The sequence below is a fragment of the Tenrec ecaudatus genome, chromosome 5, assembly GCF_050624435.1.
Source record: "Tenrec ecaudatus isolate mTenEca1 chromosome 5, mTenEca1.hap1, whole genome shotgun sequence".
In the NCBI taxonomy this organism is placed as follows: Eukaryota; Metazoa; Chordata; class Mammalia; order Afrosoricida; family Tenrecidae; genus Tenrec; species Tenrec ecaudatus.
The window spans coordinates 185,911,275-185,924,252 of record NC_134534.1 but is presented as its reverse complement, the minus strand read 5'-3'; the positions used below and the strand labels follow the sequence as shown (position 1 = coordinate 185,924,252).

At 48.0% G+C, this 12,978-nt stretch overlaps 1 protein-coding gene across 1 annotated transcript in view; it reads left to right on the top strand.

Annotated features, from left to right (window-relative positions):
• The window catches only part of CACNA2D3 (calcium voltage-gated channel auxiliary subunit alpha2delta 3), a 978,241-nt gene that overhangs the window by 715,565 nt on the left and 249,698 nt on the right, over positions 1-12,978 (top strand). The window contains exon 14 of the mRNA XM_075550920.1: positions 88-105. Within this exon, the coding sequence (XP_075407035.1) occupies positions 88-105 (18 nt within the window). The remainder of the gene's footprint in view (positions 1-87; positions 106-12,978) is intronic.

Sequence of the window (12,978 nt, the reverse complement as noted above, 5' to 3'; positions counted from 1 at the left end):
GGGCCACCTAATGAAAGTTTACAGGTCAAGCTAACTCCTGATGTAATGACTGCTTCTTTCTCTGTTCTTTCATTCCTTATGTTCCAGCTCCCCCAGGCACAGAAGGTAACCGCTTCTCCATCTCATCCCGGTCACCCCCAGCCCACACGTTGTGCATGTCGCCATAGTGTTGCATATTGGGCACTGTCCGTGACGAGTGAAACGGTCTTCCGCACACTGCTTCAGAAACCTGATGTTGGGCAAGAACAAAGGGGTCCACCGACTCAGCCCCTTGCCCCACCAGCCAGACTAGTCCTACCAATGCCCCCCCACCCCGTGGCCCCTGGTCTGGGGGCCGGTCCATGCCTGCCACGTAGCTGATGCGATTTCTCAAGTAATAAGTCACGAGCAAGTTCGCAACATGCCTTCTTCAAGCATAGCATTCGGGGCCTTCCCTGGGCTCGTGGCCTGCGCAGGCAGGCGGCAGGAGTGTGGCCAAGTTTAGACCCCAGGCTCCTCCGCCAAACCTTCCCCCAACTCCCCTGGGTTCAGTCATTGCCAATGCTGCGGCTCTGCTGCCGCTCCCACCTCCTGTGTGACCCCATCATTCTTGGGTGGAGAAGCATTCTTGTCCCGGCCAGACCCTTTCACTGGTGCGCATTGTCTGTCTGCGGTGACCTGGCTCCACCGTCGAAATGTTCTTTGTCCAGAGAGCGTCCATGTGGTTGCCGTGCTGGTTGCTGTGTCCTCCCCATGGCATGTCACTGTCCCTTGAGGACAGTCGCAGCACTACACCTTGTCATGTGATGCCTGCTGCCTTGCTCTCGGTGTGTTTCACGCACTCCAGCAAGACTCCCAGGAGACACGGCAGTTTCTCGGGGACACGTGCAGACTGGCCGCGTGGAGGTAGGGCACCCTCACCCTGCGGTCTGGAACCGAGATGATCTGTGCCCTCTTGTTTCCACAAGAGATGGCCCAATCCGACCATGTGGAAACCCGGAGGCAGAGCGGTCAGTACACAGTGACCAGGGTTCTCTGAGCTAGCTCCTCTCGGCGAGCCCTGCTGGTGTGGGGCATGGCCTGTGACAGTGTTCGGTTACACTGCAGAGCCTCAGGAGAGGGGTGAACGCTTCGTGAGGAGTTACAGTATGTGAGGAGAGCAGCAAGCGCCAAGGGTAAATCCACGGTCAGACTTCCAGATTGTTTGGAAGGCTCAGCCTCTTTGATAGGAGATGTTTTCTTAATTACAAACATTTGAAATTTCTTTGTAAAGAGTCTTAAGCAAAGGTGGTCCCTTCACCCACTGGGATTTATTCCTCAAATTTCCACTGATGGATTTACAAAGCGTTCCCATGGTAGATGCTCCCCATCAGTGTGAAGTGCCATCAGCCATGGGATTTTAAAACAGCGTTCGGAACAGATCAGCGCCGACTAAGGTCGGAGGAGTTGCAGCCGGGCAGACGTCTGTGTGATCACACTTGGCTCGCCATACTCTTTCCTCTGTCATAACGGACTGACTCACTGCGTGCCCCGCGGGATGCGGCCATGCTCACCGTTGGGATCACGCCAACTCCAGGACCAAGGAAGGTACACCCACAGCTTTCTTAACTCTTTTCTGAACTCCAAAGATGTTAGCTAGCCTGAGGGCCATGCTCTGGATTCCCTCATAGCGAGGATTCCACCTTCTACTCCCCACCATGGCTACAGATGATCTGCTTTTGATTAAGGTAAAGAAAGGTACTTGTTTTAAAATGTTATAACCTGTATGAAATCTTTCCAGAGACCATTGGGATAGTTTCTGAGAAGTTCTGCTCTTTGGTGAAAGAGTTTGAATATAAATGTCAAGTCCTCAGGGCAGGGCTCCTCAAACTTCTTAAACGGGGCCAGTTCGCTGTCCCTCAGACCCGTTGGAGGGCCGGACTATAGTTTAAAAAAAAACAGTGAACAAATTCTTATGTACACTGCACATATCTTATTTTGAAGTAAAAAAACAAATGGGGCAAAAACACATGGCGGGCTGGATAACTGTCCTGTGGCCCACGGGCCTGTAGTCTGAGGCTGCCTGCCTCAGGGTGTCTCAACCCAAAAGTACCCACTGCCATGGAGTTCATGCTAACTCACAGTGACCCTATAAGACAGGGAAAAACTGCCCTTGTGGGTCTCCGAGACTGCCGGTCTTTACAGGAGCCACAAGCCCCATCTTTGTTCCCTCAAGTGGCTGGTGGTTTTGAACTGCTGACCTTGCAGAAACAGCCCACATCATGACCACTGTTCCCACAAGGTGTGCAAAGCTGAGAGGAGGCCTGCTGCAGATGGCGTGCATATTCCTTGGGGCTGCTGGTCTCTGCCCGATGACATCTCTGCATCCCTGCCCCTCCCACTCGCTCCTCTTCACGCTCCAGGATTGTCTGAGTGACCCCGGCAGAGACCCTGCTAGAAGGAGGAAGGCCTCGCAGGTGCCAGTGACCTTCAGCGGCATGTGCTGTCTTATTGCTTGACCAGCTGAGGACTGTGGTGGATTCTAGTCCAGCCCACCCCTTTGTGATGGTGGGCAGGTGATTTCACCTCACTGACCCTAGCACACCGATGTATGCCACAGGGAGAATGAAGCTCCCTGCTGGTCTCGGTGTTGTTCTGGGAGTTCCACCTCTTACTTGTGCCTAGATCCTGGCACCTGATCCATGTTCGCAGCCCAAGGGCCCTGCCACCTGTTGTCACCATCTGGCCCTGAGGCTGCCAAGCAGGTTAGGAGAGCAGTCTTGGGGGATGCTGAGCCGAGCCCTCTGCCCAGCACTTTTTGGTTCTGACTCAAGTTTGACCACCACCACCGCCAAAAAAAAAAAGGGCATTTGGTCCTATCTCACCAGAATCTTTGTCTATGAATTGTCTTTGTACATAGAGGCAGAAAAAAATGGAAGTTGGGCTTTCAAACCCAACAGAGCAAAAACTTTTCAGGGCGATGCTTTTGAACTACTTCCCCCCACTGTCTGTTTCACCCATCTGTGGACATGGCTGTAATGAACCCCTTCCAAACCTAAGACGTCGTTGTTCGAGAGGTAAAAGGAAATGATCCTCAGCCCCTTCGTCTTTGGCCTGCCTTTCACATGAGGTCATGAGCTCCTACATCGGACCACATGGCGTCTGTATTTGTGCTGTGTTTTTGTTGGAATCTGTCTTTGGATCATCTGCAACTGGTTTCTCTACAAATATTTTAAATAGTCAGGTCTCTGTAAACATGCTTACTTTAATCTCTTGGCTGATCTACAACTGAAAATGTCCCATTTGAGTGCCCCACTTATGTGTAGCAGTCATTAATAATTGTTGCTTGTAAGGTATGATTTTCATGACGTTCACGTACTGAGGATCTCCACAACACGCCCCATAGTCCCTCAGAGCTGTTTTCTGCGGCAATGTGTTGGCACATTTTATTTTGTTCGGTTTCACTTGTGTTCCTTAGGTACTTCTCAGAGTGTCCCTCCACATGTCTACCTTGTACGTAACCTCGGGCTGGTACTAGCTGGTGACATCTCTGATGAGTGCTACATACTCTTACTAGGGATGAAGTCTTACTTTGAAATCTGTGTAGCATCGCAGGCCAAGGCCCGTAGCCATCACTGGTCTGTTCTTTTGGGTGAAGAGTCACCTGATTTCACCCATATTTTGATGTCTGAATTCAGCACCTCACAGAGACATGTAAGTGAGGGAGACTTGTCTTTCTTTCCAGACATGGTATTTGTTGATGTCTATAGAAATAATTGAGAAACCTCATTCTATAACAATACCAGAGCAGAATTACCTGACGCCATTTGAAAGTGTATTTCCAGTGGTTATGGGTGGAAAACCTTTTTTCAGTTTTTCCAAGCTGCATATTCTAGTAGACTGTCTACAGGAATTAAACAGTGGTTGTTCACTGAATGGTTAATTTATTCACTGAAGAGCTTGGTCAGGGGAGTCAGCTATTCTAAAGTAAGAAGTACTCTTTGGGGCATTCCAAATTGGGCACTTTATGAAAGGTAGTGTCTCCAGACTCTGGGACCCACTGCTCCACTCCGCATTGCATTCCCACAGCTTTGGAATTTGCCATGCCTGTTGTGTGAGGGCTTCGTGGGCGCTCCATGCCTTGACTGGCACTGTATTGATTAAGATCAGCCTGAAAGGGCTGAGCAGGCAAAGCATTATCCTCAAAACCATAGTTAAAGGAAACCACATCGCTCATCCTGTTTGGAGCAGCACTCAACGAACTCAGGGCTGCACAGTATGGCAAACTGGTCCCCGTTTAATCGCTGGACTAGTGTTTTGTTTCCTGTTGGGAAGAGCTTCCCTTGCCTCCTTGAACAAGCACAGCAGGCTCTGAGGTCTGTTGTTCTGTGCCTGCTGTGACAGTCTGTGCTGCAAACTTGCAGGACTCAGGAGTCCATAAATCAGCTTTGGGGAGGGAGGTCCAGTTCTAGATAGTCTTTCAGGCTAGCACTGCTTTCTCAGCATCCCTCCTCCCCCGAGGGGAAATAGGATCCTGGTCCATTTGTATTTTCTTTGTTTCCTTGTGTATATTTCGCAGGTGGGGGGAAGAAGTGGAAATCTGCGTGTGTCTAAAGTTCTCCCCCCCCCCCCCCCCCCCCCCCCCCCCCCCCCCCCCCCCCCCGTCTTCCCTCTACTCTTTCATTCTCCTCCCCCCCCAGGGGGTGGAGGGGGTTTGATTTTGTCCTCTGGTTACTGCCAGTGGATTTGGGGCTAACTCTTATCTCAGTGTGATCAGCTTTCATCAATGGCAGAGCCTCATTGATCATCCTTTCCCTTCTGTCCTTCGAAATGTTGAGGGGACTGTCATTGCAAAGAAACCATTAAGTCTGCAAAACTGCTGTTTTCTTAGAACTTCAGGTCAAGTGACTTCAGGGTTTCCAGACAGTGACATAACCCACAGAATCAATGGCCATGGAAGGTCAAAACTGAGGGTGCGAGCTGCCTGCTTTTGGTCCTGCTTGGTGACTCGCTTGCTTTTGCTCATTTTTGTTTTTTTGCTTTGTGTGACAAGGCCCTTGTCTTGCTTTGATGGCCCTCCTTTTCCCCTGGGCGATCACTTGATAGGCACTTATGCCAGGCACCTTGGAGATTCACCCCGAGCTGGGGATATCCAGGTTGGTCGTTCTCACCGCCGGCAAGCCAATAGCAGCCTATGGTTTAAATCAGTAGATCATCTGTTTGATCTGTTTGATGAAGAAGGAAGGAGCCAGAGACCAGAGCCAGCCCAACCCATCTGCTCCTCCGGGTTGCCAGTGTGACCTCAGAAAGTCCAGTGGTGGGGCTTTTCACTGCCAAATTGAGGGTCAAGGGAGGAAGCATTTTGCTCCCTGCTAAGGTAGCTCTGTGTGAGCATGTCTGGGGCTGATGGCTCAGGCAGGCTATTCTGCTGCCCAGGAAGGGGGCTGCGCAGGAGGGAGGGTGGGGGAGCTTTGCAAGTTTCATACCCGTGGGAGTTTGGGCTGACCCCTTTGCTATGGCCCTGTCCAACTCGGCCTTTCAGACCTTATATTAATGAATGCAGGACCCTCGGAGGCAGCGCACCCTCCTTGCTGATTGGGGGTTCCAAGAGGCACTGGCAAAAACCTGGGTTCCTTACTGAGGGCACCAGGGAGCTCTCTTTCTATGCAGAGCTTCATTTGTACTTCTGACTTAAAAGAAATGTTTGCTAATTTAAAATAACCTGATCACGTGTGTTAATGTACTTATATGAAATGAAATATTTTAACTCATTATCATATGGATCCAACTCCCAAACCTACATACAGGCCTGGAGTCCATTCTGCCTTGCGGCGACCCTATAGGACAGGGGAGAACTGCTGTTGTGGGTCCTGGAGGCTGCACATCTTTATGAAAATGAACAGCTCATCTTTCCCCCGAGAACAGCGGGTGCATTTGTGGTTAATGAACCCACAGCACCACCAGGGCTTCTGAGGGAGTCAACGGGTTAGAAAGATGGAATTAAAAGATAGAATAATTTTTCCATAAATGATCTGAAACCTCCTGTTCAAGGTGCTACAGCATCTATACCCTATTATATGTCAAGAAAATTGTAAGGTAAAAACAGGGATGATTTATGAGAAAGTATAAGGTTATTTAAAAACTTTGTTTGTTTTCTTAATTATTCTTAAGCATGAAAAACTGTGTATTTTGTTTGTGTTTTCTCTTTTAAAAAAAAAGTCAGACCTGCAAACAGCCCGCTCCTTCACACGAATGGAGTGTGAGGAAATGTCATTCCCACATGCATGCTTCTCGAAGCTCTCCTCTTGCTGGGACAGGGAATCTGGTCCCTTGCTTTCCCTTTACTAATGGCGGAGCTGCTGTAGGTCCACACCTCTGAGCTGTTGGGAGGGCCCTGGGGAGAAGAGGACAAACACCTCCTGGCCCTGCCCTCCTCACAATGGTTACCTGTGAGCCTGCGGCCTCAACCGGTTTATCCATCTGCCGCTCTTGTCCGGGGTCTTCCTCTTCTTCACTGCCCTTCTCATTTTACCAAGCCTGATGTTCTTCCCCAGGCACTGGTCTCCCCTGACACAATGTCCCAAGATCTGAGACAAAGCCTCGCCATCTTTGCCTCTAACGAGCATTCTGGGTGTGCTTCTTCCAAGAGAGGTTTGTTTGTGCTTTGGGTAGCCGTGGTCATTTCAACATTCTCCACCACTAAATAGGTCAACTGCATCGATTCTTCTTTGGTCTCCTTGAGTCAGTGTCCAGCTTTCACATGTATATGAGAAGACTGAAAGTTCTCAAAATGCCTTCCTTGTTTTCAACACTTTAACACGGTCCTGTGGGGAAGATGCACTCCATAGAACTGGTCTTCGGGTCTCCTGACAGCTGCTTCTGCATTGATTATGGATCCAAGAATGGATCGTCCATCTTTTCCCTTTCTGTCACGATGCTGCCAGTGGCGAGGATCCGGGCTCTGCACAGTGAGTTGTGATCCCTGTGGAAGGCTGCAGAGCTCTATCTCCGTCAGCTTCCTGTTCTTCTCACTGTCAGCACACACGAGTGTGTCATTAGCATATCACAGGTTGTTAATAAGCCTCCCTTGGGCCTGATGCCCTGTTCCTCTGCACATCGTCTAGCTTCTCTGAATTCTTTACTTAACATACAGATTGAATGCATGAGTATGGTGAGAGGATACAACCTTGACGCATGCCTGTCCTAATTTTAAGCCATGCAGTATTCCCTGGATGCGTTCACACAACTGCCTCTTCATCCGTGTCTAGGTTCTGCATGAGCACAAGGAAGTACTCTGGAATTCCCATTCTTCTCAAGGGTACCCATAGTTTGTTATGGTCTATACAGTCAAATGCCCTGACGGAGTCAAGAAAACACAATAAATGTCTGTCTAGTATTCTCTGCTTGGAGCCAAGATCCGCCTGACATCAGCAATGAGATCCCTTGTTCCATGTCCTCCTCTGAATCCACCCTGTACCTCTGGCAGCTCTGTAAGTTACTGTACAGTTATTGTTGAATGATCTTCAGACATTTTTTATTTGCATGTGATATCACTGAAGTTGTTTTATAATTTGAGCAATTCTGTTGGGTCACCTTCCTTTGGAATGGGTACAAATATAGGTCTCTTCCAGTCAGTGGGCCAAGTAGCTGTCTTCCAAATATCTTTAGCATAGGGGGGTGAGTGCTTTATCAGCCTGTTGAAACATTTCAGAGAATATTCCATCAATTCTTGGAGCCTTGCTGTTGGGCTAAGACCTTCCTTTCACCTTGTACTTCTTCCTCCTGTACTGTTGGTTCTCGATCATCGGCTCCACCTTGAAATGGCTGAGTGTTGACTAGTTCTTCTTGGTACAGTGACTGTGTACCTTTTCCACCTCATTTTGATGCTTCCCACATTGTTCAATATTTTGTCCATAGACTCTTTCAGGATCACAACCCAAGCCTGGAAGTTTTTCTAAAGTTCTTTCAGTCGAAGGTATGTTGAGTGTGCTTTGCCCTTTGGGTGTTTGTGGATTTCATTCTAATCCTTTACTCTGTCTTCTGGAGCTGTCCTTGGGATCGCTGTTCAGCTCTGGCTGCATTATTTCTTCCGTTTGCTTAGCTACTCGATGATTAAAGCAAAGTTCAGAGTCTCTTCTGATATCCACTTTGATCTTCCTTTCCTGGCTTTTTAATGACCTTTGCTTTCTTCACTTATTGGATTCTTGATGCCATCCCACAGCTCATCAGTCTACTGTGAACAGTGTCCGATGCTTAAATCAGTTTTTAAGATGCTCTTAAAATTCAAGAAGAATATACTGAACCTTGTCTTTTAGCTGCCATGGACTTGTTTTACTATGCTGTAACTTCAACCTAAATTTGAAAATGACCAGTGGATGGTCTGTTTCACTGCCCGTCCGTGGCCTTGTTTTAACTGCTGACATGGAGCTTCTTCCTTGTCTCTTTCTAAGATGTAATTAATTTGAGGTCTGTGTATTCTAGCTGGAGAAGTCCAAGTATATAATCACCATTTGTGTTGTTGAGAAAAAGTATTTGCACTGAAAAAGCCACTGGTCTTATAAAATTTTATCAATCTTTAGCTTAAAACATTTTTTATGACTAAGGTTCAAATTGTCCCTCTTTGTTTCCAACTATTTTATTCCAGTCACTGACGATTATCTATGCATCTCGATTGCATTTTGATCGATTTCAGACAGAAGACACTGGTAAAATTCTTCAATGTCTTCCTCATTAACTCTAGTGGTAGAAGAGCCCTGGTGGAGTAGTGGAGAGGCATTGGGCTGTGAACCTTGAGGTCAGTGGTTCTACTCCTGTAAAGAGGGGCAGTCTTGGGCACTCACAGGGCCAGTCCTACCCTGTCCTATAGGGTCACTCTGAGTCGGCATCAACTGGATTGCAGTGAGATTTTGTGGTTGTTGTTTATTTAACATTAGTGGTTAGTGCAGAACGTTGAATAACAGTTGTCGTGACTGGATTTACTTGTATGCAGATACATATTACACTACCTCAGCACTGCCTTTCAAAATGGATCTTTAAATTGCCTTTTTGATGATGAATATGATTCCATTCCTCTTGAATTTGTCTTTCTCGGCATGCTCAGCCATATGATTGTCTGATGAAGAATGGCCAATATTAGTCCGTTTGAACTCACTAGGAAGAGCCGGAGCGTCCATCAGTAGAAAAGGGATTACAGAAACCACTGCACTTTCAAAAAGAAAGTATTAGGATGCAATCACAAAATGAAACATTAAAAGGAGATTTCATAATGTGAGAAAGTAAGTTAGGTTTCAAATCAGAATATAACATCTGTGTACAATATGTTCCTAGTATGTGTGTGGGGGGGTGTGTTTGTGCACATACAAACATGAACGTAGATAGACGCTTGATAGTGAATATTTTCTAGTGGCAGAAGGACAGGTACTTGTTTTGTACTCTTCATACAACATGTCATGCTTTCCAAGTCATGCATAATGTGCACCTATTATCTTTGTAAGTGAGCCCCTGTCGCTATGATGAGGAACTAAGTATTTATTCAGAAGCACCTTAAATGGACTAGGCTAACAGAGGTTACCTTCCAACTCGTTTAATGAGCCAACTTTTCCGAGACACAAACGGAAAAGTAGAAAACTCAACGTAGGTGTGAACATCCACATACGTGATTCCTGGCATCCAAAGGAAAAGACCTCCCTGCCACGGCCTGGCTCCTGACTCATGAAGGCCCCGTGGGACAGAGCGGAACTGCAGCTATGAAACCCCTAGGTTTCCAAGACTACACATCCTGAGGGGAGCAGAAAGCTCCTCTGTCTCCTGAGGAGCAGCTGCTGGTTTCAAACCACTGACCTTATGGTCCACAGCCCAATGTGTAAGCACAGTGGCACCAGAGCTCCTTGATCCTGGGTACCGACAGCTCTAACCGTAAGGATTGCAGTGTATAAATGACTGGCTATCTTGCAGCAGAGGAGTCCAGAAACCACCTTTACTTATTAACAATTATTCACCCCTACCAGAAATTGACGGCATTATCATTTTATTAGTCCAAGGCCCATTCAATGGCAGGTGCTTAGAGCAACACTGATGCCAGTCTGGGGAATCCATGAAAAGGCCATGCTGAGATCAGGGGTCGCCTACCACAACGCTCCTCCATTAGCAAGTATGGGCTGTACGATCAATGAGTGAGCTTCAGTGGAGGGACTTGTTGGAAGGAGGAAGGAACACCTGGCCTGGGAAGGGAGACAACAAGAAGGGGGGTGGCCATCTTGTTGTTTGGAGTAGTCGTCCCTGAGCAGTGAGTCTAGCACTTGGTCATGTGTTCACTGTGACAGAATGGAGGTTAGTCTTGGCTCTTGGGGCTGAGGCAGGAGATCCTCGTGGTTCGGAGATGGAGAGTGGTGGGAGGCAGAGTTAGGGTCCAGGCCCCCCAGTCTTTCCATGTGACTCTGAACACTGAGCCATCATCACCCTTGGCCTGTGCTCCCATAAAGGAGTTGAGAGCTCTCTCCTTATGGGACTTCCTGAGAAGGTCAGGGACAGAGCGACCCACCACACTCAGTGCTCCATGGAAGTCAGGCAGCCTCTGAAGGAGCCCGGAAGTACTTCTCAGGGTACTAGTAGTGCTGTCCTTTGCTTAATGTAGGCCCAGTCGAGAAAAATAAAGGAGATATGGTCTTGGAACCTGGATGTTTTCTGGTATTTTTTTTTAAAAGGCACAGGAACTAGATGTTTTTAAGCCCCAACCCAAGAATTGATAAACATATCTCTAAGACGTCAATGCTTTATAGTTCTGGACATAATTTCTAATGTTTTAGGAATTCAACGTCTTATTTAAAAACAATAAAATTGGGCATATTATTTATGATATATGAATGTTTTCTTTTCCTAATTATTTGAATGAAGTACAGCACCTATAAGAGGCGACCCTTATGAGCGCCTTTGAAAAACCAAACTAGCTGCTCATAACTTTGCTCACATGAAACTGCCTTTTGTCTTTTGAAAGGAAAAGGGACACCTGAAATGAAACAATGGCTGAATCAAATCAATGTCATATCATCCCCAGTGACTTTAATCTGACCTCTTCTGTCCTCACCATGGGGATTTCCTGTCTATCCGATGTATGAGAAAATGCCCCAAGTTACTAGGGAGAACCATGAGCTCCTGAGCATAGCCTTTCCTTCCTTGCTGGCTTTCGATGTCAACGTCTTTTAATGCAAAAATGTTTGCCCACTTAGATTGCTTCTGAACGCTGAAATTGTGAAAGTGGCCATTTTAATGGGTACAAACATACTTGATAAGAAGTCTGCCAGGTCCATTCGAAGGCTCAATAATGCACCAGGACAGAGCAGCTGTGCCCACTTGGGCATCTAAGGCTGTCACCCACTGTGGAAGTCGACTGCCACATCTTCTTCCCGCGGAACAGCTTCGTGGCCACCCACGACCTTCGCGGTGACTGCCAAGGGCCTCACCCTGTGACACTAGATGTTCTTACCATCTGAACAGAGTCACATGTTAGTTGTTGGTCTGATCACAGTTCAGCTGCCTACGCCTTTTCCCAGGCATGTTATTTCCCAGCCCGACCCTCAATTAATGGACATCTATTCATTACCAACCCAAACATCTCCCAGCTCCTGGAGAACTGCAGGGAGAAGGCCTGATGTGCTGCCCGACAGCTCATGCCAAAGGCTTCGCCTGAAATGACTGTTGGGGTAAACCAGAATAGTTGTGCAGTCCTGCAGAGCAGAGCTACCAAGAAGTTCAAAGTTGGAAGGGTAGAAGTTTATCCCTTCAAATTAGCTAGAAGGATTTTGAAAAACCCAGTCTAGTTTCATGAGTTAGAAAATATCAGGCAAGGAAGTAATGCCAAGGTATGGATTTGCTTTTTTCAAAGGAAATGACTCACAACCTTGCCCCCCTGGCGGAACCATGAGCATGTGTGCTCGGGGAGGCCCGGGCCTAGGGCCTATGAGAGGACAGAGGCTGAGTGTCTCTTCAGTATCTTGCCTGATCTTGTTTCTCTCTATCATTTTTCTTCCCAACTTGTTTCCGTCCAGCCTCCAGCCCCTGTGACATGTATACGCAGAGGGATCCCCAAGGCTGCTCTCTAGTGTGCCTATAAAGCCGGGACCACAAGGCGAGTCCTATGTGTGCTGACCCACAGGTGGCCGGGCGGCAGATCATCAGACCTTTCCCTGAAGGCCCTGGTGGCTGAGCTCAGACCTCCAATCAGTTGGTTGGCGGCCCGGTGGCACATTAAGCATTTGCACCCCTCAGGCACTCTGCTGGACAGGCCACCATGCACGCACACATGCACGCACGCACTCTGTCGTGGGTAGAGGCAAGCGCTTTCTTTTCCATGGATGTGATTTGAACACATGCCAAGGCATGTACAACTCTGGTAGGATTTGAACACACGCCAAGCCATGTACAACTCCGGTAGGATTTGAACACACGCCAAGCCATGTACAACTCCGGTAGAGCATTGGTAATCTTTTCTTTCTTACCTCTTAGTTTTACCTTTATTCTTCCTGTTTCCTGCTCTGCGTGTGTTTGCTCTTGTTTCTGTCGGGTGTCCTAGCGTTTGAGGCAAAGGAGGATGGATGCATGGAGACATGGAGACTGAGGCAGTGGTTTAGTGGGGACGAGGAGTGGAGACCACCAGTGAGGGGATGTGGGAAGAAAATCGTGGACTCTGGAACAGCTAGGAAGCACTAGAACTCGGTGTGATGTTGTGTACACAGCCCTCTTTAAAAGGGACTTCACCGTGGCAGGGTGTGCTACGTGAATTTCTGATCAGCACAACTGTGTTTAGAGCTGGATGGGGCAGTGGTGGGTTTCTAAGCCATTGATGACATTTCTCCAGTGGGTTTAAGTAGGAGCTGGCCTGCTAACCGCAAGGTCAGCAGTTAGAAGCCACCGGCCAGTCCTCGGGAGAAAGAGGAGGCCTTCTGCATCGACAGAGACCCACAGCCTGGGATACACGACACAGGGGACCCTGAGTCTGAGTTGTTGGCCATGGGCCTGGTTACC